Source organism: Procambarus clarkii, chromosome 35, assembly GCF_040958095.1.
Source record: "Procambarus clarkii isolate CNS0578487 chromosome 35, FALCON_Pclarkii_2.0, whole genome shotgun sequence".
Lineage (NCBI taxonomy): Eukaryota > Metazoa > Arthropoda > Malacostraca > Decapoda > Cambaridae > Procambarus > Procambarus clarkii.
This window is the reverse complement of record NC_091184.1, coordinates 37,243,381-37,271,372: the sequence shown is the minus strand read 5'-3', so window position 1 is coordinate 37,271,372 and position 27,992 is coordinate 37,243,381. Positions and strand designations below refer to the sequence as shown.

Here is a 27,992-nt window from a genome sequence, read left to right as displayed (position 1 = left end):
CAGTTAGTGTTACAAATTGTTCAAGTTAAGTTTACTATCTTCCTCCTAGGAAGGAGGGGGGGGGGGGCATTGTTTCGAAGCTTTGTTCTTAGCTGTGGGAACCACTTTGAGTAGTCACTCCTCTGACACAGCGAGGTTGAGAACAGAGGTGAGGTTGTTATTTCTTATTTACATTACCAACGGAAGGTTAGTCGTTTAATATATATTTTAAGTTCTTGAACGACTAAGAATAATGAAGGCTTCAATCACTTCGTGTTTGAGAAACGGTTGTATTCCGTTTAGAAATTAAATTTGTATGAATTTTTTTAACTATAAAGGAATACTGTTAAATAAGATTTATTTTTGATCCGGTACTTCAAAGGTCGTATTTGGGGGCAGACTGATATTTATGATCTCCTTTTAAGTCTATTTGACAATAGTTTTGTCGTAATCGCCCCGCCGCTTAACAAGTCTTACTTCGTGTCGACTAGCGCGCAGGTGGTAGGTGAACTGAGGCTGAGCCACTACCAGAATATTCAGACTGTAAACTCTGTGATAAACCTTTAATGCATTCACTAGAACACTACATTGATGAATGTGAAACCGTAAAGGACTTTAGACCTCCTGGCCTATTGTACCACCAACTGTGTAACTATTTTATTGACTCAGGTGTTCTGGACGACATCCTAACAATTTACCCAAAATTTGCTTGTCCATTTTAAAGAATGAAGAACAATTTCTATTTATATTCTAAGCTGTATCACTTATGAACCCATCCCTGCCCTTGTGTGGCAGTGCACAATAGAAAGTTGTTTTCACATATCCACACATTAAAACATTGATTGTAACCGTGATATATATGTGCTTCAGCCTACAGTTTAGACCTATTGTCTTATGTATGACCCTCTGTCCTGCGTGACAGTGAATACTAGCATTAACCTCAATTTAATAGGACTATCAAAATCCTCAGATTAGGCAAAATTGTAATTAATTTTGTCAATAAAGATGTTAATAATAATAAACTTATCTCCTGGAAGCTGATGATGCTAAGAACTCCTTTGTACTCTCAAGAGATGCATTTGATTTAAACATGGTGTGGATGCTGAAACTGGGCCGGAAGTAGACAGAATTCCCCCCTTTCTGGCACTAATCTCGCCACGTTAACTGTCATTGTAGTAACCCGACAATGGTTCCTTGCAGAAAAGGCAACGGAGCACTGCTTAGACATGCTGGCTCCGTCCGTAAGGAGCGCGTTGCTCCTGGGGCTACTGTTGCTGGCAGCAGGGTCTGTAAGTAACGGTTCAATGCTTCTGTTTAACGGTGGAAATGTTGGTGTTAAACTGGTTTAATACATACTAATAATAGTTTAGATTTTAACAGTAGACGTAAACTGCTTCAAATTTTTCAATATTTTTTTTTAAACTTTCTTTTAAAAGATACTGAAGGTTGCAAGTTCTGTAGCTATTTCCCTCCCTCGTGTAGGTTGGGAGTGTACCAGCCAGAGCCAGGCTCCCTAACGGCCAGGCGTCTGGAGACCTCGGCGATGAGGCTACGAAGGTGATAGACGCTGGTGTGCTTCAGAGACTGTGGTCTGGTATCAGCACTAGCCTCGGCTCTCTGACGGGCTTTGGCAAGCGTGATGTAGGCAAGTATGAGGGGAAGAGATGTATAGATTATGAATTATATGGCTTGACTTTTAACACTGCATAATCTACACGTTTATCTTGGTGTACAGATGCACGTATGAAAAGGTTCAGGGAAGACAGCCTCCACAGGTTGAAGGAAGAGATGAAGTCACTGTTGCAGGTGCACAGGAGGCCCAGGCGTGACCACGCTGTCGAGACACTTCTTACCAGAGATGAAAAGGGTATGTTCCATTTGACTACTTTAATTTGTATACATTTAGGTCTTAGATTTTCGCCCTACTTGTCTTGCACGTGGAATGACAAAATTGTAAACGACGCGCAGTGCTCGGACCCTCTAGGCGTTGTTAGATCCTCTAGGGTATCTTGAAGCCCTAGAGACCGGCGGGGTCCTCCCTAGAGTGGCACAGTCGGCAGCTGGGTTATCTGGCCTGGGTTAAGAGGGAGGGCGAAATCTCTGCACCGATGTAAGGGACCCGTGGATGCCGTACGACTTGTTGAAAACGGGAGCACCGTGGAAGAGGGGGGGGGGGGCCCCATCTGTACGTTCGTGAAAGGAGTGATGGATTCTGGGCATGTAACTCCTTAAATAAATTTGCTGTACAGTAGTAGGAATGTGTGTGTGGGGGGGGGGGGAAGCGCTTCAAAATACGTGACATAAGGCTTGGATGGAGAAAAAGATCATAATTTGCACAACTTGATCATCTTGTATATCGCAACATTTTGTAGTTTGTTTTTGTAATAAAAATTGTACCGAATTTAAAGTAACGGTCAAATGCAATTTCTGAACTTGTGCAGATTGTAAATTGTTTTGCTAAAAAAAATTGCTAAAAACCGTATCTATAGCGTATCTAAATGGAAACCCTTAGAATTCATAATATAATAAAATTCATTGTAGAGGGACGAAGCCAGTGTATTCATACCGGTTTTGGGTTTAAGAAATCAAACACCCCCCCCCCCCCCCCCTAGGTCAAATACTGACCTCGCTCAGCATGCAACCATCCCCCCCCCCCCAACCCCGCGCTCTCTAACGCTAGAGTACATACCCGCTGCCAAGTGAAATGAAATTCGTCCAATCATTTGTCTCGCCCGGGAATCTAACCTGGACTTTGACTGTGCGTAGAGAACGAACCCGGCTATATAACAAGACCCATAATAACCCTTCCCAAAGATCCAGGGGGAAGGGGGGGTGAGTAGGTTAGGCCTAGATAGCCTATATAAAATTTTATATTTTTGGTCTTGCCATTTGGTAATAGTCATACTCTTATTTTTTATTTAGAACCTTGAATACTTCTCTGACGTAGTCGTAGACTTTATTTAATTACTGTTAAATTTAAATTATTGGTTTATAATGTGCGCATACACAAATTCCCTATAATCTCTTGCAGGTTACTACAGACTGTTGGATCTTGACGAGAATGTGAACCCCATCCTGCAGGCATTTGCAGCCCCTGCGACTCCTATATCGATGGTAGCATTTGAAAACCAAGACTTCCTCTTTTGGTTCATTACTGAAAGCTTCACTAGGAACAACCCTGGACGCTTGCACGTCTATGGTTTTCAAAAGGCAAGTGTTGCTAGTCAAAGTTTAATTTGCATGTTCTGTGAAAGGCAAATAATTTCTAAACTTTTTTTTCTTTTTAGGGAGGTGATCTGCAGACTACTTCCATAGACACGATGGGGGCCACGAAATGCGTGCCTGTTCTGCTACTGGAAAAGTTCGTAGAGTTCGTGTGCGTGGAGTCCCAGAGAGATAGGGCTGCGGACAAGACGAAAGTAAGCTCCATGCACTCGGTTTTAATGTTCTTTATTAGTTTGGGAGGTTTAATTTAATTTGGCTTCAATTCTTATTTAACTTGGCAGTTATTGCTTAATATTCTTTTTTAAATTTATCCGGGTTTGGTAGAAATTCGGCTCTGGAGGCCATGACCCATTATACCCCCCCCCCCCATACAAGCTTTCAGATACCCCATTACTTACTACACTAAAATGCAGGCTAGTATGCTACTTAAAAAAAAAAAAAAATTGCTTGAAAAAAGGTTTCTTAAACTTTCCCTGGAAAGTCTAACAGACTTCTATAAGTGGCTATATAGATGAAATTTAGCTTAACATAATGATGCTAAAAAATGTTTAGTCTTGCTGTTCTTGATGGACAAGACTACTTATTAATCTGACTTTTGAAGTAATCTGGCAGAAAATAGTTATGGCACTACTGTTTTAATGGAAGATTTAGGTAATTGGTTGTGGAAGGCTGCTGGAATCTGACAATATAGTTGTAGTTCAAACATTTGGCTTGATTTGTGCAGTAACAACCCTGACACGGAAAATTTATAAAAGGCCGACAAATCTTAAGGTTAATGTTGTCGAATAGTTCTTTTGGCGAGGGGATTCTGGCCTTCTTAACTTCATGACTTCTTGCAGCAACAGCTGTAAAATGTTAATTAAAAGCTTCCTTGGGAACTTTAGGACAATTAAAGTAATATAGTGGACACGAGAGTAAAGATTGGCTATAGTGAAACACAGGAATGAGGCTAGACCATCTGGGGGGGAAGCTCCGAAAGTTATGAGCACGTGATTGCATAGAAACGTAGCGAAATTTGCATTAATTTTCTTCAATACTAGTATTGAGGATCCAAGTACCTTTTCGGTCTCTATCTTGGGTATGACAAATAGTTACTAAAACGGGCAAATTCTGTTGCATACATCTGGTGTGTTGTCGACAGGTCGGGTGTGGTGTGTACAGGCTGACGTGGGCCGGAGGGCTCGTGGTCACCTTCCACAGAAGTCTGGGCACACATGGTGCTCAAGACGTCGCAATATGGTAAGATGGGTCACGGTGAATGTTTAGAAATTTGTTAGATTTGTAGCTTAATTTTTAAATCGGACAATCTGGTTTCTTGAAAAGATGTTTGTCGCTAGATGGGTAAAGTGCTCTTTAAGTTAGCCATGGTTAACTGGAAAGTTGGGGCCCCCCCCCCCCCCCGTGACTTTCTATAATGTAAAGACCCTAAGGCTTTAAAAGTTAATGAACAGTTTTTAGTTGGCCCTGATAATTGGTACCTACTCATCTTGCTGTGATTATAAAAACGTGCATTGGACACCATCTCTGCAACTAAATGTTTTCCAGAATAAGTTAGTGGGGATAAATCTTGCTAGAGGCAAGTATTTTCATAAAATTCAAATTTTATTTTTCCAGGGAGCTTGGAGGTTATACATACTTGGCCTTTGCCAATTCTTATGATGAAATCAAACAGACCGGAGACATTTCCAGCGTAGTATTCAGACTACAGGTACGGCTCGTCAGTTTTATTTTTTATTCTGCATGCTTGTAGTAGATTTGGCTACTGGCTAAAAAAAAAAAGTCCACGTAGCATGGTCTATAGAGTCCATAAACTTGGTGCGTTTTGGTATGTTTTCACGGTGCGTGATGGTAAGGTGTCGTGTTTGAAGAGTTATTTTCTTCCGGCCTGTCAGGTAACCACTCTGGCTGGTAAAGTGTACACCACCTACGACAAGCTAGACAGCGCCTCCTTCGGCAGCATGACCGCTCGTGGAGTCGAGGCTTTCAGGATTGAGTCGCGCCAGTTTGTCGCGGTTGCTAACTACGCTGACGACCTGGGTACGGTATTAAGGGACTTGCTTTGTTACCAAGCTGCAGATGTTATTGATTTTACTACTCCTGTTAATATCTGCCATAATAATCGCTATAAACCTTCTCAGGTAACGTGGAGATTGAGAGCGACATTTTCGTGTATGATGTGCGCAGAGCTACCTGGAAGCCTTTCCAGCGTATTCGCACAAGTGCTGCCACTGACTGGAAGGCCTTCAACTTTATCTCTGGACCCAATGCAGAATACTTCCTTGTTGTAGCTAATGAATTTAAATATGACAAAGGTAAATGTTTTTTAGTTGCGTTAAATTGGTACTTTTGAAGCAAGTGTTTTGCGGGCAGTGTAGAACATGTTTGACTTTCACAAACTGTTCAAATTTACTGGATTGGTGAATCGAAGACAACTTGTAGTATGATGACAAAAGTGAATTTAAATTCTCCAAGACAAATGCAGGAAAAGAGCCTAAAGGTCCTGTATGTATTCTCGACAGCTGGCAACAAGAACTTTGAGGTGGACTCTGTTATCTACAAGTACGACGATGGCAAGTTCGTACCCTTCCAGTGCATAAAGACGTTCGGCGCCCGGGAGTGGGTGGTGTACCAGGTTGGTGTAGCCTAGGGCTTCACTTGTGACTAGTGGGATGGAGCCCCAAGGCGTTAAAATAGATGGCTTACTATTTGGGGTGTATATCTAGCTGCAGTTAGTACCAGGAATAACTTTCACTTGGAAAGTACTAGTAGATCTGGCTGGTAATTAAGGATGGCTTGATACCACTGAAAGTGGAGGGTGGCCAGGTTAAAAAAAAGGGGGGGGGGGAGGGGGCAAAATCGAATAGTATTTAAGGAGTGAATTCCTATTATAAAAATTACCACCTGTAGCTGGTCAACCTTGACTGTCCAAGCCCTTAGTTCCCATGGGAACTTGGTGTTTGTTCTAAATATCAACACTGTCAGTTTATTTGAAGCCTGTTTATCTGTGTGCATGGAATAATCGGTAAAAAAAATATACATTTGAAACTAGACCTGAGCAAAGGATTCCATAGAATAGGTTGAAAGAAAGCAGACAGAGCAACGGAAGGGGGGGGGGGGGGGGGGGGGGGGGTTAATTCGGCTCCATTAATAGTTCGTATCATAGGCGGATCGACTCAATTTGAGTTGAAGTGAAGACCTGAGAAATGGGATAACTTGGATGACTAAACTTTAAGACACAGTGAAGCGCGTCTAGATAGGAAAAATAAAATTTCTTGGTTTTAATGGTGGCTCTAAACTTTTGAGTCGGTTCGTTTAAATAACCAAGGCATGGAGTACTTGCAAGTCTTAGTGCTGTCCCGTTATAGAATAGAACCGGGTGAATACGGTAAAGATTAAGCCTCAAACTTGTACTCGCAAACTTGAGCGATTGGGTAAATGACGGTGCAAGCATTATCTAGTTAAAATTCTCGTACTGTCTGAAATGTACCATTTCTTTTAAAGCATTTAGTTCATAAATATTACTTCTCACTTCAGGGACCAAATGGTGAATTTGTGTTGGCTGTGGTCAACAGTCAGGCTGGAGTGTTCTTCTACCAGTACAATGGCTGGAGGTTCGTCCGTAGCCCCTTCAAGGTCTCTACTGCTGTAAGTAAACAAAAGGGGGGGGGGAGGGGGGTTATAACTTCTCACTATGGTGTCGTGGAGCTATGATGCTTGTAGTTTACTAAATATAAACCTACCACTATATTGTGCTCCAGGGCTACTTTATTAATTTCAAACGTGTGATCTAGCGAACCCTCCATCTGGGGGAAGAGTCGTGCCCCAGGGAAAGGGCCCTCTGAAATTGATTTGCTCGAGAGTATGATAGGCTCCTCCCCACTATGAATAACTAGTCTTATACTTCATGGTTTATTAATTGCAGAACCCTTTCTGCCACCCCCCCTCCCCAACAAAACCCCTGGTGTTAGTTGTAAACTTCATGCTCGGAATCTCCCCAGAGATGGGGGGGGGGGGGGAAGATCCTCGAGCGAAACTGTCAAGGAGGGTGGGGAAAAAAAAAGTACAGTACATTTGGGATATCCCGTAACCCCCACAAGAGTTTTCTTTACTCGTGCACTAACAATGGAATAAGTTTAATAGCCATTCTTCCTGTATGCAACTAAAGTAGATCGGTAATAAATACTTGAAGTACGAAAGTTCTTATCCCAGGCAACCTTTGTGTCGCAACCCGTCCTCAAAGTTCATTCCATCCAGTGGGCGACCCCCCAAAGAATCATTCGTAAATTCTAACGTGCTGTTCATTCAAATTTGGAATTTTCTCTTAGAAAATATTAGTTGTATAATGGCATTGTGCACGTTTAGGCATTGGTTTTTCGGAAAGTTCTGTTGACGATAATTTGTAATACGTGAGTAAAGGCTTTACAGCATAAAAGTCAGCGATGCACTTGTTAGACGTATGCGGACGTAATCAGTTGTGTGTAAACTGTTTCATTCATAAAAAATGGGTTTGGCGGGTGTGTGGAATAGACTTTGACTTTTTTGTTTGAGGCCGGATTGACAGTCGACCGCTACCCGTCTAGTTCGGTAGCAAATTGCATCTGCACTTATCAGAGTAGCCCAAATGATCGTGCACTGTTTAAGACTCATTTGACCACTAATTTCTTAAATTGTCACACCATGTATAATGTGTCCTTCTGGCTGTGTAATTCACTAATTTACATATTATTGCCATGTTGATTACTGGCTAGTGTTGCAAGTTAATGACTTGCACGTCTGGCAGCAATACAGCCTCGACTGTCTCCAGGCTCAATAGAGCCTAGAGACAGCTCGCTTGATCTATTTACAACAATATCGTTTTCACTATTGAAGACCATCCTAGTCATAAGATGCCAACTATATCTGAACTTTGCGCTAGTGTGAACTGAATCTTTTTTCTTGCATTGGCGGTCAGTGATGTGTTCAGCAACATTGAGAATACTCGTCATAGGATACTCTGATTCGTGGTTTAATCTGACAATAGTTAAGTGTGCCTAGACGGCTTAAAATACAACATAATTCTAACTTCTATCTTGCTTATCAGGGTGTAGAGAGAGCTTGGATCAACTGGGCACCGAGGACCTTGAACAATGTTCTCCTCTCTGTTGTGAACCCCTACACGGGTACGGGTCGCCCTCAGGTGTTCTACCTCAAGTTTGAACATAGGAAGCCACTAGCCGTTAGTATTGACAGTTTCAATTTTTAATCTTTAACGTCATTATATTTGCTTTACGTAAATCTATTTGAAATTTGAGTAAGCCACTCGGTGTAGGCTAACTGTTAGTTTACACTGACAGGTGTACCACAACGAGACGACTGCTTGGTGTGGCTCCTATAAGGGTGTCCTGGAGGACGGCCTTGGGGCCCTGGCTGGGCGTACACGCGGGGCCCCCAAGACTGACCGCCCTTACACCTTCTTGCGACCCATCACCATCCACGGAGACCTCCTGCTGCCGGCGGGCCGCTACTTCTCTAGCGTGAGAGATGTAAGTATTTTGTAAAGTTCCTGGGGTGAAAATGCAGGCAAATTAACAGAATAATGTTCATAGTTTTTGACGATTTTTTTTTCCCCATATGAAATTGCTAGAGGTTCATCTATTGCTTTCAATAGCGCTTCACCCATAACCCATGACCGTAAATTTAAAACTTCACTGAATTTCCAGATTTATGTAAAGGGGGAGAATTACAAGGTTGACTCTAGCTTTGCAAGTCTGTCGAATCGCGTAGAAGACGTGGATAAAGCCTTGATGAGGGTGGCTAAAGCTAGAACCAGGATTACTGTATCGAAGAAAGTTGTTGGTCCAGATTTGGGTAAGTCTCTAGTTTGTTTGGTTATGGCGTGGGGGAGATTTTACGGTAAGCATCATTAACACAGTTAATGTGTTGCAGATGACCTTCACTTCTCTAATGTCGAATTCAAATGCAAGACTGAAAATGGTATGGACTGTACAGTGGACGACCTGACTGTGAAAACTGTATGTAAACATTAATTCTGGTAATCTTGGTTTTAATGTTTTAATTTGGTAGTGCTTGGTATACCGCCTCTTGGCGAATGTTTACGAAAATTTTAAATGCCGTGACTTCTCCCTCGCCTCCTAGGTATTGCATTTTGGTATTGCAGATCAACGGTATGGATTCTTCATTCGAGGGCGCCATGAGGTTGACCCAGGATGTTAAACTTGCCAACTTGAGTTTTGGAGAGGTGGTGTTGTCGAGCGGAGCTGCGGCCAGTGTTGCCTTCCTCGGTGGGCCGGAGTTCCCACTGACGCCCGTCTCTGACGTAGTCACACTTGGTGGTGACTTCAATATAGTTGGAGAAAAGACTTTTGAGGTTATAAAGGCGAACAACTTGATAGTATCTGGAACAGGTGAGACAATGTATCAGTTTTGAGGTTTCGACAAAACTGTTTCTACGAACTGGTTGCTTGGTGTAAACGTCCGAAAAAACTTGTTTTAGGCATTTTAGCAGTTTTCTAGACTAAAACTTAACTTTGTATGTACGTTTTAATTTAGGGTTTTAATTGGCTAAGCAAAAATACAAACTTGATCTATGCAGATGATGGATTAGTCTTTATTATTTCAGTCGATTCTGTTGGTATTGACGCGAGGAACCTGTTGCTAACGGTGACAGACCAGAGGATCAACTCTGACGTAACTATGGCGTCACTCTCTACATCTAACATACAGAGCATCACCGTTAATGGAGAAAACTTCTCTAGCTTCGTCAAGAAGCTAGTTTTAAATAATACAAATCAACATATAACTGGTAAGTAATCATGACAATATTGGGTAGTAATGGTCATGAAGCTTTAGATCAGTAATGTTCGACTTCTGACAGGTCCCCTGCTTGTGGACGGTGATCTTGTGGCAAAGTTTATTGGAACTGGGAACGTCACAGTGCCGGTGGACCCGAGAGTCGTGGCAGCTAGAGCACTCTTCCACAACCAGAAGGAAACACAAGAAATAACGGGTAACAATCTTCTTTTTTCAAAGCCTTCATCCATGTATCGAGGCGCTGAGTTTAGGCACTACAAAAAGATAAATATTTAAAACTGTGTAGTGCTTAGTAAAGCTACAGGAAAATGGTTGTGGTTCACTGACTTGGTATTGATTTGCTGTAAGCTTTTGCGTACTTTCCTACACATTAATACGCTCCTGGATACTAGGTGCTCACACCCTCGGAGGGCTGACTGTACAACGAGGCCTGGATGTCTGGGGCCGTATTAATGGCGTCGCTGTTCCTCGAGACTTGTACCTCAGAAACAGAGGAGAGACCATAAATCTTCCCACCTCCTTTGAGACCATTGTGGCAGATAACGTTTTGGTCAAAACTGCTCTTGGCAATGTGAAGGTTTGTTTGATAATTATAGTTTTCCAATGTTGACAAGATTTTTAGTTAAAAAAAATCTTATAGTACTAGCTGTATAGGTTTAATGTAGTATTTGCTAAACTCTTCAGACGGAATATAACTTGACTCTTGCAAATTACTTTCAGGTAATAAATGGAAAGTTGGACTTGTTGCTCCTGAATGGTGACCAGACAATATCTGGCACAAAGTCGTTCATCAGCATAACTTTACTTGGCCACTCTACAGTTGCTCTGACAGTGGCCGGTTATAGACTACAAGACTTCCAAAAGATGTTGGTTGCAGAATTTGTAGAGGGAGTAAATTGTAAGTCGCATAATGTGTGTTGTACATTATAATGCACTTAAATGAAACGAATGGAGATTTTAAAAGATTCTTTCCGCAGCTGGGAGGCGGGTTCTCGGCTCGGTACAGTTCCTGGACACGCTTAATGTGACTGATGGCATAGTGAACGGTGTCAATATATATGATATCCTGAACAATGCTGTCCTCGTGGAGACGCGTAGCATCCCCCGCACCTTCATATTTGAGAATGCTGTGAAGGTAAGAATGTTTGTTTTTTTAAATGTTTAAAGTTCAAATATGTTTGAGACAAATCTCTCGAAGGGATAGAGTAGCTTAGGCCATTTCTACCCCCCCCCATCCTTTAAATGTATATTGTTGACTTAAAGTAGAAGCTATTGCGATCCGTTTTGTTTTGCAGGTTGTAGGAGACTTTAATGTGACTAGACAATTGAACGGTAAAAGACCAGAAGATTATCTCTGGAGAAGAACCTCTCAAGTATTTACCAAGAACGTCACTTTTACGTCTGATATTGTGAGTTTGCGTAGTAAAGTTTAAAACATTTATTAAATGTTGGATATTGATTTTTTTTTTTCTTCTATTAAAATAGCACAGTAGGCAAAAGTTTCATGTGGGTTGTCATAATTAATGGCAAATTAGACTGAACAAAGCTGGCACAGGTACGACCATGGACGACTATCACACATGTTAACCCCATGTAAAGCAAGCACTGTATAGGCTGGTAAAAACTAGTTCGAATTAAGACTTTAGACGCTGACTGCATTGACCAGCGATAACTTGCACATCGTCAATGTACTGCCTGAAAATTACGCACGCAGGTGTGTGTGTGTGTGTGTATAAAATACAAATTCGTATCTAAATTTCGGCACTAACTGTTGGTTTCCTTCCAGAGAGTGCACGGAAATATTAACGTGAAGACTGTTAATGGCGTAAAGTTGGGTGGACTTGTCACACAACTAGTCTTGAAAGATGGGTCCCAAACCATTGTTAAAGATGTGCACTTGTATAGTCCGGTAGTGACCGACCTGACGGTTAGAGGACAAGTTCTCCTTAACGAGGTAGATCTCGCCGACACTGTAGTCTTAAATTCGACTACTGTAATAAGCGGTAGGTACATGCCAAAGGTTTTTTTGTTGCTAAGGTTATTTTGATCCTAAATTACCTTGTAATTTTTCCTTGACAAATCTTAATTTTGTTAAACCTAAAAGGCAAAGTTTTTTAATGTCCCTGGAAAGTGTTAGTAAAAGCTTAGTTATAATAAATTATTGATTTTTGTACTTTCTGGCAAGAAATGCTGAAATTTTAATGTAGGCTTAACGCTCACAATAAGACCTGCAAGACAGGCTAGTACCGCAAGTTTTAACATTTAACCATTTAGCAAATTTACAGTAGCACGAACTAATTACTACAGTTACAGATGGGAAGTTTTGTCAGTTGCATGTAATTGTTTACTTTTGCAGGTGTAAAGACCTTTACAACAGTCAAATTGTTGTCTAATGTGGTTGCGGGTGTGGTGAAGCTGGCACCACTTGGCACTGTGGACGGCGTGGTGTTTGATGAACTCTTCTTCAGTAACTCGCTACGAAAATCTGGTAAGTGGAATAAAATTGTAAGGCAACTTTTACTTTGTAAAGCTCTGGCCACTTTAGTAAAGTTTATTAAAAGTAAATGTACACTATTTTAAGAATTGAAAGTTAAAAGTAAAGACCATTTTCTCGTAATCTCTAGGAACATTAAAAACTAATTGTTCCTATTAATGACAAAAGTAAAATTATTTGTCGGTGAAATTAATTACTGAAACGCAAATAGGTAGCTTGTTAAAGCTTAAGGATAAACATTTTACTCTGCCTTTTGGTAGGTTACTCGTGGTGTAGCTCAATGTGTGAAATCTCGTTGATGTCTGATAATGACCCTAATCTTTGCACCAAGGTTTTAACATTTTAACCCTCTTAGTGCCGTACTTGTCCGTGTTCATGTATGAGCTTGTAGGCTCGAGCTCTTGTACCCCTGCTCTTCCACCAGCTGGCTGAAGAATGTAACGATTTCCTGATCTAGTTCCCTATTCAGTAGGCTTTGCCAGTGGGTAGACGTTGTAAGCTACAACTGCTAAATATTATGTACCCGAATTGTGCATCAAAGACTCTTCTACGAACCTTGTATTCAGATATATTTAAGCAGTAAAGCTAGCTATTTATGAAGCATTATCACGAGAAGAAAAACTAGAATTAACACCATGTAACCTATCTTGGAGCCCCCCCCCCCCCTAAATGTCAACCCATGTCTTGCTATTCTAAACAATGCCGTTTGTTGACCAACTTGTACAATTGCTGATTTTTGTAATGTTCCTCCCCCCTTTTTTATACACCTTACCCGAAACGCTATGCCTATTAGTGACTTTAGGTATTGTATGTACTAGCTCTATCTATAAATATTATATTATATTTATTTAAATGGACTTGCTGGTTATCGTGAACTCTTGTTACTACCACAGGCACAGTTAATATTCTAATCCCTTGGTAATGGCTTTTGAAATATTTATATTAAGATAAATTTAACGCCTAATTTTGAAGATTTTTGTTTTTGTCAGGCGGACTACAGCACCTGGTGGGCAGGAACATTAATGTACTAGCGGCGTCCACTGTCAGTGGCACGGACCTCGCTGCCTTCGAGAAGAGTTTAGTACACAAGGACGGGACTCTGGCTCTCATCACCGGGACTCTCACCTTTACTGGCCCAGTCACTGTTCACAACTTAACATTCGCCAGTAAGCTCTAGTTTGTTCACTAAACTCAACGCAGTAAACAGGTTGTAACTGGTTTTATTTCAAAGTTGATCCTTTGTAAGTTTAAAGTGGCAGATTTCTAAGAAATTGCTTTGAAAAATTTGCCCTTCGCTTGTAGAAATCTTTGAAATGTGTAGCATTTGAGTTCAGACGAGCCCTGCAACAATATCTGATGTAGTCAATGTTTCCGTAGATGAGAAGTTATTGTTGCGTCGTGGTTCTTAAGACTCTACTCTACATAAAATTTGTTAAATGAAGTGTGTAAATTTTCATTACTTCAGAAGAGTTGATTTAGGAGAACTTGAGATTTGTGCAGTTGTGGTAAAAGGCAATTGCACTAGATCACCTTTCCTGAAAGGGAAGCTGGTATGTTTCTTAGGCCATTTAACCAGTCTTAACATTGTAACCAAGCTCTTGATGCTTGCTTTACTGTTTTATATATCCTAAGGATAATTAGTTCTGCCCCAACGGTTAAGGTGGTGACACTTGTGCGTGACTTACAGCCAGCTTTGACGGCGTGTCAGCCGAGACCTACAAGTCTTCGTGGGTGATGAAGACTGGCAGCCAGTCCTTGACGGGAGTGAATGTCATGCAGAGTGTGGAAGCTTCTCAAGTTACTTTTTCGGGACGTCTAATTAAGGGTGCCAACCTGGACCGTCTAGTGAGGCACACTGCCAAGATTGACGAGCCTACCACTCTACAAATGGTCTCGTTTGGTGAGTTTAATCAGCTTTTGTTTAGAATCTACATGAAGTGACTTTTTGAAAAGTTAATTTAACGTGATGTGTACCTCACAGGTAGAATGATCTCGGTTGGAGAGGTTATCTTGGATGGCAAAATACAAGGCTGGAACTTGAATAAAGAAGCTTTAAGATCTGATGGACTCGGTCAAAAGGTATAAATTGTATGCTCTTAAAAATTTGCAGAGAGCATTTGCTTTGAAAATTACGCATGCACTCTACTATAAACATTGCTAATTTTCACTGGTGTCAACAGGTTACTGGGAGGAAGGTGTTCAGGTCGCCTGTCCACTACACCGGAGCGTTCTCAGTGTCCCAGAACATTGTGGTGAAGAACTCTCCGGAGGATGCCCCTCTGGCTATAGATGTTGGAAGGCTGTGTGTGAGGGTAGGCAAGCCCGGCACCACCATATACTTGAAGCAGTGGACCATCGGTGGTAAGCTCTAGTTGTTGCCCAATTATGGGACTGTCTGGCAGAGTTTTCGAACTAGTAAGTTTTTTTTTTTTAGTAGTGTCTGATCTAATTGTAACTAGTCTTGAAAGGCATTTGTTCAAACCCGCCATAATTGTAATGTGCGAACGTCTCTTGAAAAGCTGTTGCAGCGAAATCACTACATTCTTCTTGATAGTAGGCGCAGTTTGCATGAAGGGGGTTGTCCTCCCGATGACTGTACCAGGACAGACGTTAGTCGTGTGTATGCTGAGAATAAGGGTCAAAATTACTGGTCGCGAGCAGCTGTAGATAGAGGCGACGAGACCAGAGGTGGACGTTAGGAGACTTACCGCTCCGGAGGGCGTACGTTGTGTCCATGACGTCTATGAATATTTTTTCCTGAGGTTTATCTAATTATTGTCTCAATCTAAATTATCGAGTGGTAAACATTCACTACAATGTTACTAGGACTGGGAACTCTTGCACTGGAAAGCGCAGCACTGGAAAGCGCAAGCAGTAAGTGTCCCCAAAGAAGCAAGTTGTCAGCGGGCACCTGGTCACTAGGCGGAGGCATCCAGTCTGGCAACTCGTAAACAAACTCCTTCACCCGCGGCACCCAGATAGTGGAAGAGCACCATGGGATGGAAGCACCCGGGGATCCCGAGAAAGGCCCAGCACTTGACTCTCACGGGTCACGGCCCCTGCAGGCAGGACAAGGCTCTTCCCCAGACCGGGGCAACGCAGGAGGGAAAACCACAGGGGCCGCAGGCGTGGCATTGTCGCTGCCGCTAGGCACAAGAGCCGAGGAACCCCCCCCCCCCTTTTTCCCACCGGCGCACATCCTTCCTCGGTGCCATAACGCGGTACCGATCGGGGGCAATCCCCCACTGCCGGGACCCAACAGCAGGAGACGCAGGGGGTGGGGGCACAGGAAGAGTCCCGCACAGCTCCCTCACCTACGGTGAGGAACGCCGGAGCACCATACTTCCCCTCCCCAACCACCACCTTCCAAGACACAACACCACGAAGGAGAGAGACTTTGAGCCCGCCGCGATCGCTTAGAGACAGGCCCCACCAGACCAGACCTCACCGTCTGAAGAAGCCAGAGACCACATCACCCACACTGTCCACATCATCCAGATCATCCAGGGGAACTGCCTCGGAACACCGGCGCCCACGCTTCTTGTGTACCGTCTGCAATAATCCCATCCATGTAGGGTGTTGCAGGCTGCAACAAGTAGATTGCGTACACCTCGATGCGTCAGCTGAAGAGTGAATTTGTGGAACAATATAGTAAATGGTTATATTGACCATAAATATCACGTGACTAGGTGTTGAGCAGTGTTTACTAGCGTTGATAATCGCTAACCATCAATACATTAAAATGCTCTTGAGGGCAGCCCGTCCTCCAAACAAAGAACCAAAGATTCCATGCATCTGCCAAACCCCCTGTTTATGAATGGAAAAAACGGTTTACACAAGACTTTACTGATTCGTTCCCCCTCCCCGCTCAGCTCGTTGTCGCCGTCTGGGGGCTTAGTGGGCGGCTGCCGGAGTGTGATGCTCCTTGGGACTGTCCTCTGTCCTTTTCTAGCCTTGTGCTCCTGCTGCCGTCCTCTCCAATTCTGCTGGGCATCTTTTCCTTTTCCTTCTGTTTCGTTTTTCTCCCCCCTCTTCTCCTATCTGCTTGCCGTTTCCTGCCGACCTTTTGCTCGTTCTGGTTCTTCCCTTGGACTTCTTCTACTTTGCCGCCCGGGTGCTTGAGGAGGCATACTCTTGCACCCGTAGAACTGCAGTACCCGACGTCGAGAGCGAGGGGAACCTTTTATTGTCAATCCCCACTTCGTCACTGAACCCGATCTCGACGGACTGTCGGTTTCTTAAGGTGGCGTTTGTGGGGCGTATACTCACGACGCACCCCTAGGAGGCCCCGACAAGATCGGCGATAGCTTCTTGTTGGGTGTCCTGCCTCTAATTGTGGCTCCATGGTGGGTGTGGGGGCACATTCGTGAGTGAATTCGTAATTTCGTAAAGATGATAACCCCTGTTTCGGCTGCTTCTGGCTTACCTTTTCAGGCTCGTGGGGTGGGCGACCAAGCCCCCGAGTCGGTCCGTACTGGAAGACCGGGCTCTGTAGCCTCTGCTGCATTGGGCCCCGACCTTGCTCCTCCTTTGGCCTCTCTGACTCCTTCCCCTGGCTCCCCTCCCTCCTCTGTGGTTGGGTCGAGCCCCAAGCCCCCAGTGGTGACTACCTCGTCCCCTGGCGCGGCTCCTTCTCTAGTTGTTACTACTGCGCCTTTTAACCCCTCTCTCTCTGGGGGTTCTCACCGCCGTTCTCGTCACGGCCGCCCTCGCTCGATTCCTTCCAGTTCTGCTACCTATCAAGCCTTGTTTGGTCCCGCTTCGTGGGCCAAATATTTTGATCTCCTCCCTCTTGATTCTGCGCCTCCTGACGATTTCTCCCTTCATCGACATCTCATTGATTCCGTGGATGCCTCCATTACTTTTAACCCCACTCGTCTCGGTACGCGTGTCGTTGCTGCTCCTTCTCAGGATGCTGCTTCCCGCTTGGCTGCCTTATCCTGCCTTGGCGAGACCCCCGTTCGGGTCTCGAAGAACGTCCAGTTGAATGCCAGTGTTGGCACTATTTTGCTCCCGCCCCATGTTGCGACCGGTGTTCGGGACCTACGCGACTGCCACGGCGATATTCGACATATCCTCGCTGCCCAGGGCCATTCTATTCTCCAGGTGGACACGTTTACTCGTCCCCCTCGTGGTAGTCGCCGTCAACCCCTCCGGGTTGTGAAGATTACCTTTGATGGTAGGACCCTTCCACCCTCTGTCATTCTTGCTGGTGCCAGGTGCTCTGTCCAGGAGTACATTCCTTCTCCTCGGCTCTGCAACAAGTGCTGGAGGTTTGGGCATGGTGCCCTCCGCTGCTCCGGGACTGTCTCTCTCTGTCCTTTGTGTGGTGGCGAAGGTCACTCTAAGTCGGAGTGCGCTTCTCCCCAGGCTCGTTGCCTCAACTGCGGTGAGGCCCATCCTACCTTCTCCCGTGCGTGTGTCCATTACAAGCTTGAGGCAGCCGTCCTCAACTTGAAGCACCGGGAGCGTTTATCTTTTCCTGAGGCGAGGCGCCAGGTTCGCCGGCTCCCGCCTTATGCTAATATCTCTTGTGCTCGCGTGTTGCGCTCTTCCTCTCCTCGTCCTTCCCGCCTTCCTCAGACTCACAACCGTTTCCAGGCCTTGGACCCTGATGCGCCCACTGCCCCCTCCTCTGTCCCTTTGGGTTCTCTCCCGAAGGATCCTCCTCCTGGTCCTCTGTCTGGGGTTCCCCTTCCTTCTACCCGGTCTGTCGTGTCTTCTGTGTCTCCTTCCTCGTCCCCCTCCGATCCTCCTTCCCATCCTCTTCCTCCATCTATCGGCTCTCCCCGCCGCCTGTCGGTGCGGGCGGATGTCCATCGCTCTCCTAACGGCCGTCGTGTGTGCTCTCGTTCGGCTTCTCCTGTTGAGACACTGGAATCCGTTGCCCGGTACGTAGTTGCTGGGACACCGGTCTCTTTAAGTCAGAAGCGTAAGCCTGGCTCCTCTCCTTCCTCTTCCCCGGCGGGTAAGAAGGCTTCGCTTTCTTCCTCAGCTCCTCCTTCTGGCTCTGTTGCTCCTTCCACTCCCGTTTCAGTGCTTGCGCCCCCTGTTCCTGCTATGGAGGTTTCTTTGGCCCCTGCTTCCCTTTCGGTTGCTGCTCTTGCTGGGGTGCGCTCCTCTCTTTCTACTCCCCCTCTTCCTGCTGCTGTCCTTGACTGCTCCTCTCCGTTGTCTCCTCCTCCTCCTCCTCCTCCGGACCCTGCCCACCCACCTCTGATCTGTTCTCCCGTTTCCTTCCCTCCGTCTTTGCTCAGTTTACCCATGCCCCCTAACCCTGACTTTGCTGACCCAGATCCCGACCCTGATATTCTTTAACGTGCTCTGTTGGTCTTTCGCCTTTGTTTCTTCCTTGTTCTCTGTTTTTGTCCTTTCTCTTCTCGTCGTTGTCCATTCTTCAATGGAACGTTCGAGGTTATTACGCCAATTTCCTCGAACTCCAACTTCTGGTTTCGCGGTTTTCGCCCCTTTGTGTCTGTCTCCAGGAGCCGATGCTTGGTGCTCGTCCTGGTCGTTTTCGTGGCTATTCCTTTCTCTTCCCCCCCCCCCCCAGCCATTGCTGGGGCTTCTAATTCTTCTGCTCTCTTGATTCGGGCTGATGTTCCCTTTGTTCCTTTACTTTTTCCTTCGCCTCTCCATTGTTCTGCTGCTCGTATCTTTGTGGGGAAATGGTACACAGTTTGTTCCATTTATCTCCCCCCGAGTGTCCCGCTCTCTTCCTGATTTGAAACACCTCCTAGACTCCTTGCCGGAGCCTGTGCTCCTGCTGGGTGACTTCAATTGTCGTCGTTCTCTTTGGGGTGACGTTCTGACGAATACCCGGGGTCGCCTCCTTGAGCCGTTTCTCCTCTCTTCTTCCCTGTCTCTTCTGAATTCTGGTGAGCCCACTCATTTGGACTCTCGAACTCGCACCCTTTCTTGTCTTGATCTTTCTCTCTGCTCTTCTTCTCTTTACTTAGATTTCACATGGCAGGTTCTTGATGACCTCCATGGAAGTGATCATTTCCCCATCCTTGTTTCCTTTTTCTCTTTTCGCCCTTCCCTCTCTTTCCCTAGGTGGCAGTTTGCTAAGGCGGACTGGACCCTGTTTTCCCTCAGTGCTACTCTCTCTGACCTCTCCCTTCTGCCCCTCTCTCGCGCTCTCCTCCTTTTTCATGACACTGTCTTCGACGCTGCCCTCCGCTCTATTCCTCGCTCTTCCTCTCGGGGTCCACGGAAGTGCGTTCCCTGGTGGAATGCGGACTGTGCTCGGGCTGTCCGCTGTAAGCGTGCAGCCTGGAAGAAGCACCGCCGTAGGCAGACGACCGATTCTTTTCTTTCGGAAAGCGAGTGCGGTGGCCCGTAGGGCCATCCGTACGGCTAAACGTGAATGTTGGGCATCTTATGTCTCGACAATTACGTCCGAAACCCCTCTGGCCCAGATCTGGAAGCGTATCCGCAAGATAGCGGGTAAGTTCGTTCCCGATGTTTCACCGGTCCTTCACCTCCATGATACTCTTGTGGCGGACCCGTTGCAGGTCGCTTCCAAACTGGGTTCCCACTTTTCTTCTGTTAGCTCTGGTCTTCATCTTCCCCAATCTTTCCTTCTTCGTAAACCTGTCCTTGAGTCTCGTCCTTTAGATTTCTGCACTCATCTTCAGCTTCCCTATAATGATCCCTTCTCTCTCTCTGAACTTCGTTCTGCCCTGGCCCTCTGCGGTTCTACGGCGGCGGGCTCCGATGGTATTCATTATGAGATGCTTCGCCATCTCCCTCCGAGCACGTCTCAGTATTTACTGAGTCTGTATAATCGGATCTGGGAGTCGTCGTCAGTCCCTGAGGACTGGCTCGATGCCGTTGTCCTCCCTGTTCGCAAACCAGGGTCTCTGGGTACTTCCCCTAAGGACTTTCGCCCTATTGCTCTCACAAGTTGTCTGCAAACTCTTTGAACGTATGGTTAACGTTCGTCTGATGTGGTTCCTGGAACACCATCACCTCCTCTCCCCTTCTCAATTTGGTTTCCGCAAGTGCCGCAGCACGACAGATGTCCTGGTGAAATTGGAGGTCTATATACGTACTGCTTTTGCTGCGAAGACCTCCGTTGTTGCCGTCCTTTTTGACCTAGAAAAGGCTTACGACACCACTTGGCGTTATCATATCCTATCTCAACTTCATTCTTTTGGCCTTCGTGGTCATCTCCCTCTCTTTCTCCGCAGCTTCCTCTCTCGTCGTTCCTTTCGGGTGCGCCTTGGTACCGCTCTCTCTCCCCCTTTTCAGCAATACGAAGGTGTGCCCCAGGGTAGTGTTCTGAGCACTACTCTTTTTCTGGTTGCCCTCAATGGTCTTCTTTCCTCTCTTCCTTCTGGTGTCTTCTCCGCTCTCTATGTCGATGACCTTACCCTTTGTTGTCAGGGTGATGATTCGCCTCTCCTTCAACGCCGGCTTCAACTTGCGATTGATGCCGTGTCGTCTTGGGCCACAGGTCATGGCTTCAAGTTCTCTACTTCTAAGACTTGTGCCATGACTTTTACGCGGAAACGGGTTGTTCTTCGTCCCTCTTTGTCACTTTATGGTCATCCCCTTGAATACAAAGATTCCGCGAAGCTTTTGGGGTTATTCCTTGACACTCGTTTGTCTTGGTCTCCCCATATCTCTTACCTCCGTGTTGAGTGCTCTAAGTCCCTTACCCTCCTTCGGGTCTTGTCCCATACTTCTTGGGGGGCAGATAGGCGCACTCTCCTTGCTTTACATTCCTCTCTCGTCCTGTCTAAGCTCGATTATGGTTGCCCTGCTTACTCGTCTGCTTCTCCTTCTACTCTTCGCCGTCTTGATGCTTTGCACCATACTGGGTTGCGCCTCAGTTCTGGTGCCTTTCGTTCGACTCCCGTCCTTAGCTTGTATGTTGACACTGGCTTCCTGTCTCTCCAGGACCGCCGTGATCGCTACTGTCTTCGCTATCTTGCGCGGTCCTTGCAACATCCTTCCTCTCGTCTCTGTCGTGCTTTAACTTTTACCCCTCCTGCGGTTCCTGTTCCTCTTCACCACCTCCCTCTTTCTGTCCGGTTATCTCGCCTGCAGGATTCTCTTTCCGTTCGTATTTCTGATGTTTCTCCTCGTGTTGTTCCTTCTTTGCCCCCGTGGAGGGTCCCTCTTCCGCGGTTTTGTACATCCTTGACTCGTATCGCTAAAGCTTTTACCCCTCCTACAGTTCTAAAACGCCTTTTCCTCGAGCACTTTTCTTCTCACTCCCGCTCCGTTTCTGTCTTCACCGATGGGTCTAAGTCAGCGGACGGTGTTGGCTACTCTGTTGTTTTTCCTGATCGCACTTATATGTGTCGCTTGCCTCCGGAGACTAGCATCTTTACAGCGGAACTTTATGCTATTCTCTATGCTCTTCGTCTCCTGCTTTCTCGTTGTCGGTCTTCCTTTGTGGTTGTTGTTGACTCTCGTAGTGCCCTCATGGCTCTCGGGTGCTTTAATCCAGTTCATCCGGTAGTTGTCGAGATCCAGCATTGGCTGTTTCTCGTTCACAGTAAATTTAAGTCGGTTGAGTTTTGTTGGGTTCCCAGCCATATTGGCGTGTCTTTAAATGAGCGTGCGGATGCTGCCGCTAAGGAAGCTGTCCGCTCTTGTCCCATCTCTCGTAAAGGCATTCCGTATTCCGACTTTTACCCGGTTATCCATTCCTCAGTCCTTACCCGTTGGCAGGCTTCTTGGTTGTCTGTTACTGGTAACAAGCTACGTACTCTTAAATGTTGTGTTTCCTCGTGGCCGTCCTCCTTCCACCGTAACCGGCGGTGGGAAACAGCTCTAGCGAGGTTGCGTATTGGCCATACTCGCTTAACCCATGGTCACTTGATGGAGCGCCGCCCTGCTCCTTATTGTCCTAGTTGCATTGTCCCTCTTACGGTCGTGCATGTCCTTCTTGAATGTCCTGACTTCCAGGACGAGCGTGTGTCTTGCTTTCCGACCGCCCCTCGCGGTCACCTGTCCCTCGATAGAATTCTTGGTGACTCGGATACTTTTGATATCGTTCGCCTTTATGCGTTTTTGTTCTCGTATTGGCATCCTTGGTGATATTTAGCGCCCTCTGATTATTTTGCGTATTTGATGGTGCTACATAGCCTTCCCGGTTTGGTGCCTTCTTTTGATAATTACTTACTTACTTACTGATTCGTTCGGAAACACCCGGCACAAGTGGTTTCACTAGAGAATTTTGTTCTAACCACAACACTATAAATGCTTCAATATAAAAATAATCGCCAACAGCACTTAAAAACATAACATGCATATGTGCTAATATATTAAAATATTAATTTACATTTAAGAATTCCACTCTTGAATGAACAGTATATAAAAAAATTGAATGCGTCTGTGGGGTAGACTGTTGGATAAAACGGTAAAGGACGGGTTGGGGGGGCGGCATCCCCCCCCCTCACAACTGTGCAGAATTTAAACTAATCTCTACTGCAGGTGATGTCCACTTTGGAGGAACCCTTACACTGACCGATTCTCTGAACGGCGAAGATGTGTCCACACTAAGGGATGTGTTCTGGCTTACTGATGTTCCCAATGTGATTGCTTCAGTAGTGTCCTTCGCCTCTGTGAACCATGGCGCCCATGTTAATCTCGTGCTGGATGTTATGGCAAGTGGATACGTGTTTAAACTTAGATATAAAATTTGGTTCAGATTATCCCTTAAAGTAGTTTACTAGAGACCTTTTAAAGTGACCTTTTAATAGCTTTGTTCTATGCCCCACTTGATTACAGGAAAGTCATGTAAATGGCATGTAACTACGCTAACATATTAAAACCTAGATACTTATGTTGGCACCAGATTTAAACCCAATCATTATATATTCTTTAAAGATTAAAGTTCTGAGCAATGTCATTGTTGCTGATCATTCTTTCAGGGGAAAATAAATGGCCACGACCTGGGAGTCGTGTGGGACCAGATGTTGAAAAAAGAATGCCGGGGACAAATGGTTAATGGCGAGTTCACTATAGACACATTAACAGCAGAGGCAGTAATTACAGACGTGGTGTACAACCCACCAGACAATATTGGCGTAGTAAGTTCTCGACACCTATTTGAAATAAACTTGTTAACCATTATCTTCAGTTTAGATTTAAACGTGTTGGCATGCTTCTTTTTTTCCCCCAGACTGATCTTCTTCACGTTTTCATGAAAGACGGGTACCAAGAAATAACTGGTAGACTGAAAATTACCAAACTGGAAGCAAAGAGTAAGTACTGTGCTTCGTGGGTTTTTAGAATAGGTTTAAGCAGAAATAAAAATTAATAAATTTGTCCTACAGGTGATATAATCTTGAATGGTACTCTTAATGGGCTGAGAATCGGCACCGATTTTGTCCAGTACGGAAAGACTGCTGTAATCACAGGAAGGAAAACCTTCCTTCAAAATCTTATTGTCAGAGGAAACTTGACTGTAGTGGAAGAAGCAACGATTCAGGTTCGTAAAGAGATCCCAGATTTGCAATTTGGTGACGTTCATACACAAATACTTGCTTAGTGAACTGTGCAGTAACGTGGTAAATTTACACCCTTCCCAGGGTGTGGACGTGTCTGAACTCGGGAGACTTGCCATCGGAACCTTGAGTGGGGCGACGTACAAGATTCCTGGCGTTACCACCTTCAAAGGACTAACATATAATGGCTTGGATTTAAGGTACGTACTCTTGTCAGTGTGGAGTGGTAAAGCTTGGGGAAAAAATTTGTTGGAGATTTTTCGCTATTACTAAACTACTTTCTTGCAGAGTGTCCGGTACTGTTGATGGCGTCCTGGTGAGGCAGGACACGCTGCTGCTGAGGACTGGCGACCAGGAGATGACTGGAAGCCTGACGCTTAACCCAGGACCATCTGGCGTTACACTCGAAGCCGGTTCCGTGATAATTCTAGACAATAGATTTAACAAAATGGATCTTGGTAGGCTCAAGAACTTGACGGTAAGACTCTACATAAATCTCTATTCAGTGTTGATAATGTATAAAGACTGACAAGATAGATTTGTTTGAGGTTCAGTTCGGACAATTTGCCTGAATTGATGCTTAGTTTCCTGAAAGAATCTGTAGGACAGTAGTAGCAAATAAATTGTCATAAATGTAGGAAAGATGTACTTGAAGGCTTACAGGTGCTTATTACGTCTTTGTAAGTCTAGTTTGTTGCAGTTTTCGTAGGGAAATGTGCCTCTTAATCCTAAGTCTCTGTACGTTAATCTTCAGGTAAAGATAAACGCCCCAAGTATCGTTAAAGCGCCAATTACCTTCGTGGACACTTGTTATTTTAACACCGTGACCTTGGTGAACGACCTTATCAATGCTTACAACATAAGCGACCTCGGGAGGGTCATTAACGGGGACTACCTCGTTAGCATGGGTGATCACCTCGGCGTCGCTCTGAACACTGCTCACAAAACGAAGGCTGCTCTGGCAGGTAATTATGGTGGCAATTTAAGTTCTTCTAGATATAATTTATATCTAGGCGACTTTACAAAATCTTTACCGTTTTTTCAGACGAAGATGCAGAAATTTGGTATTACGAAGAGAGTTCTTTGGAGTCTGTCTACAGGTTCTTGGCGGTCACGTAAGTTCAGACTATACAAACTAGTTTAAATATTCTTGCGTAAAATTTCTGAAGGCTGACTTGTTATAGCTATTGAGGTCTGGCACTTACATTTCTCGTTAAGAGCTAAACTAGCACCTGCTTGTTCTCCACAGGTTACAAGGAGACTACCTGCAGCCGAAGGCGTATGACACTCTGGTTGGCCTGGACAAAAATAATAATTTGGTCGCTACATACCGCATTGCTTCTAACTTCCCCAGACTTTGTGAGTACTGTTGTGATCGGTTATATTTTGGAATGTATAAAATAGATATATTATGAAAGGTCACCTATAAAGCACTATTCAAAAATCTGCGTATGCTAATATTTCGCTACTGACGGTCATATAATTTTTTTCGAACTAGTGGGATATTTTTTCACAATTGATACAATGTGCAAAATTTTAATTTTCTTACAATGTTGTGGCATGCGTTCAGATCGTGCAGTGAGGGTGTTGGATCCTGTGAGTGTTGCAGGTCTGGGTAGTGGTCTGCTCGCTACCTGTGGGGGCAGCCTAATGAACATGACGTCACAGCTCAACAAGACTTTAGACTTTAATATGGTATTTAAATTTTTTCACATTCACTGGGCATAGTTTGACTTTTTACTTTAAATTGATACTAAGAAAGGTTTCGAACCTCCGCTGTCCTTGCAGATACCCCTAGAGAGTGGGGTCCAGAGCAGCTACGGACACATCCACTCACTAGCTGGGCAAATTGGACTTGAAGCTGCTTTTGGCATTGTTCAGTGTAAAGACCTAGTGGTAAGGATTCTTTTATTAGTTATATTATGAAGCTAACGTAAAATGGTTTGGTGGAATCGTAAAGACTTCTGATACGGGATCTTTAAGGGCGATTGTAAACTTGACTAAATTTGGTCAAAATTAACTACTGCATAGCGACGGAATCTGGGAGGGGAATGGGACTAGGATAAGGGGTGGAAGGGTTTCCACCAAGATTGTTCCATGGTTTTAAGGTTGCTGAATCGGCTCTTTCCACCCCCTTTCCCCCAGAGCTTCAGGCTGAAGGACAACAGACGGTGCCTGGCCGTGCTGGACTACGTCGCCAGCTCTACTGTCGTGTGTGGGCTCCCGTCCTCTGGGTTCAGGCTCTTGAACTACCTCCATACTACCAGGGCTGTTAAGGCAAGTCTTGGTTATACTTTAACTTTACCAGATAGTGAGAGACACTTGAAGGTGGTTCATAATGTGTTCATTTGCAGGGAGCATGGCTGAGTCAGGGGCACGACACCTACCTGGTGGTGGCAGAGGAAGGGAGCGACTTCGAGCCAGGTTACCTCAAGCTATTCAGACATGATGAAAAGACTGACAAAATGCAACTGGTGAGTTGGGGGGGTGGGGTGGGCCTCGTGTAATTTATTCGCCTATACTCTCCACCGCGACAAGAGACTTCATGTCTCTACTGGCAGATGCTTTATTTATGCTGGGTAGTTCGTACGTGTTCCGAAACTACCTAGTTACATACATCTTTACATTAAATTATTTGATATAAAGCACACGATAATGAAACTAAATTCATACATTTAATATTCTTGGAATGTTGCATGGTAAGTTTGGACTAGTTTGCATGTCATTTCCTTAAGTAAACTGGGTCTGAATCTAAATGTAGTTCTAAATTGGCGCTGAAACATCTCTATTCCCTTACCTCCGCCCCTCCCTCTCAATCGCCCTCTCCCGCGGCCCCCCCCCCCCCTTTTCAATTCTCCCCTTCCCCCAAATCCTCCCTATTAAATTTTGTTTAACTCTCAGGTTAGGACACTAGCAGTTGCTGGGGCTTCAGATGTTGATGCCGTGTCCTGGGAGAGTCGGGCAGTTGTTACCGTCACAACCTTACCAAACAGGTTCTGCAATTCATCAGTACTCGTGTTTAGCGTAAAGTCTGAACATAACCTTGAAGTCAAAATGCTCCAGGTAAGGGTTTGTTTGAAGATATCATTTTTGAGGTATCAAAAATATAAAGAGTTGGAGAAATTAGTTCACTACTGTGTAGTCATTAATTAAATTAACGCTCTTTTCTTTTTTTCTCTTCCCCAAACAGAAACTAGAAATCGATGGGGTTGTTCATGGCCGGCTGTCCCTCACCCCACTTGGTGAGGTCGGACTCTTCATGCAGAGGCGGAGGGATCTCCTGATCTATTATATGAAGGGTGGAAAATTTGTGTTTGGCAGGAAGGTAAGGCTCAAGATTCTTGGTTGTAGTTCATGGCTACCTGCTTGTAATCTTAATTATGCACCCCCATACCCATCCTGCGGGCAGTGGTGGAAAAGGCTAACAGTAATTCGCCTTCCCGGCTTGGTGCTTCCTTTCTAGATATGTAGCATCATTTAAGATAACTGGGAAAGGTTGGCTAAAATATGGGGTTCAGTTCCTGAATAGATTATGTGGAAAGGGTTACACATAATCGGTTCAGGAACTGAACCCCATAGGTTTTGCTAAGCAAGTGATGAGTAAGACACTGTTTTTTAACTTTTTGTTAACAGATAAAAACTACACCTTCGTTGTGCCCATCGTCCTTCCCGTTCGTGTATGGTAATCCGGGCACCCTCATGATCTCCTACTCCGGGCTGGGGTGGCTGGAGGCCCAGGACGACGAGGACGCCCTTAGTCTTGTTCCCTCTACAATGTATAACGCTGTGTACAGAGGCAAGATGAAGTGAACACTGGAAACCAGAGTACTTGACTGTATAATTATTTTACTAAATAAATGCTAGCTCCCTTAAAATTCTTTTTACACCTACCCAAAGCATTCTACAGAACTTCCAATCTGATACTAAATTACTTAAACCCTAGACTTGACTTGGTGCTTGCTAGTGCTTTACCCGGCAATGCCCATTACTTAAGGAGGCCCTCCATCTTATCAAAG

At 44.9% G+C, this 27,992-nt stretch overlaps 1 protein-coding gene across 3 annotated transcripts; it reads left to right on the top strand.

Moving 5' to 3' along the window:
• Positions 1-14: 14 nt before the first annotated feature.
• Positions 15-27,851, top strand: LOC123768415 (uncharacterized). 3 transcript variants are annotated; one of them, XM_045758908.2, is made up of 45 exons: positions 15-148; positions 1,180-1,268; positions 1,462-1,624; positions 1,715-1,846; positions 3,011-3,189; positions 3,267-3,398; positions 4,346-4,443; positions 4,819-4,912; positions 5,097-5,241; positions 5,343-5,516; positions 5,724-5,836; positions 6,739-6,849; positions 8,285-8,419; positions 8,538-8,726; positions 8,904-9,051; positions 9,130-9,215; positions 9,362-9,608; positions 9,824-10,006; positions 10,079-10,210; positions 10,407-10,591; positions 10,735-10,912; positions 10,992-11,149; positions 11,310-11,423; positions 11,801-12,017; positions 12,371-12,502; positions 13,498-13,674; positions 14,196-14,408; positions 14,490-14,587; positions 14,689-14,869; positions 22,961-23,133; positions 23,401-23,559; positions 23,652-23,733; positions 23,806-23,960; positions 24,061-24,176; positions 24,265-24,454; positions 24,731-24,941; positions 25,022-25,091; positions 25,226-25,335; positions 25,547-25,671; positions 25,765-25,872; positions 26,122-26,253; positions 26,331-26,450; positions 26,878-27,039; positions 27,167-27,301; positions 27,610-27,851. In XM_045758908.2, exons 2-45 carry the CDS (start codon positions 1,206-1,208, stop codon positions 27,784-27,786), a joined length of 6,402 nt encoding a protein of 2,133 aa, XP_045614864.2. In that variant the 5' UTR covers positions 15-148; positions 1,180-1,205; the 3' UTR covers positions 27,787-27,851. The 3 variants fall into 3 exon arrangements, with proteins under 3 accessions (XP_045614864.2, XP_069192459.1, XP_069192458.1); XM_069336358.1 differs by having other exon boundaries at positions 26,122-26,257; positions 26,335-26,450; XM_069336357.1 differs by having other exon boundaries at positions 3,011-3,193; positions 3,271-3,398.
• Positions 27,852-27,992: the final 141 nt, after the last annotated feature.

What these genes read in the sequence shown, in the direction of transcription:
- LOC123768415 (XM_045758908.2), top strand. Translation starts at nt 1,206, where the DNA reads ATGCTGGCTCCGTCCGTAAGGAGCGCGTTGCTCCTGGGGCTACTGTTG. An exon ending in TAACTACGCTGACGACCTGG is followed by an intron (nt 5,242 to 5,342) that starts GTACGGTATTAA and finishes AAACCTTCTCAG; the next exon opens with GTAACGTGGAGATTGAGAGC. An exon ending in TCACTTTTACGTCTGATATT is followed by an intron (nt 11,424 to 11,800) that starts GTGAGTTTGCGT and finishes GTTTCCTTCCAG; the next exon opens with AGAGTGCACGGAAATATTAA.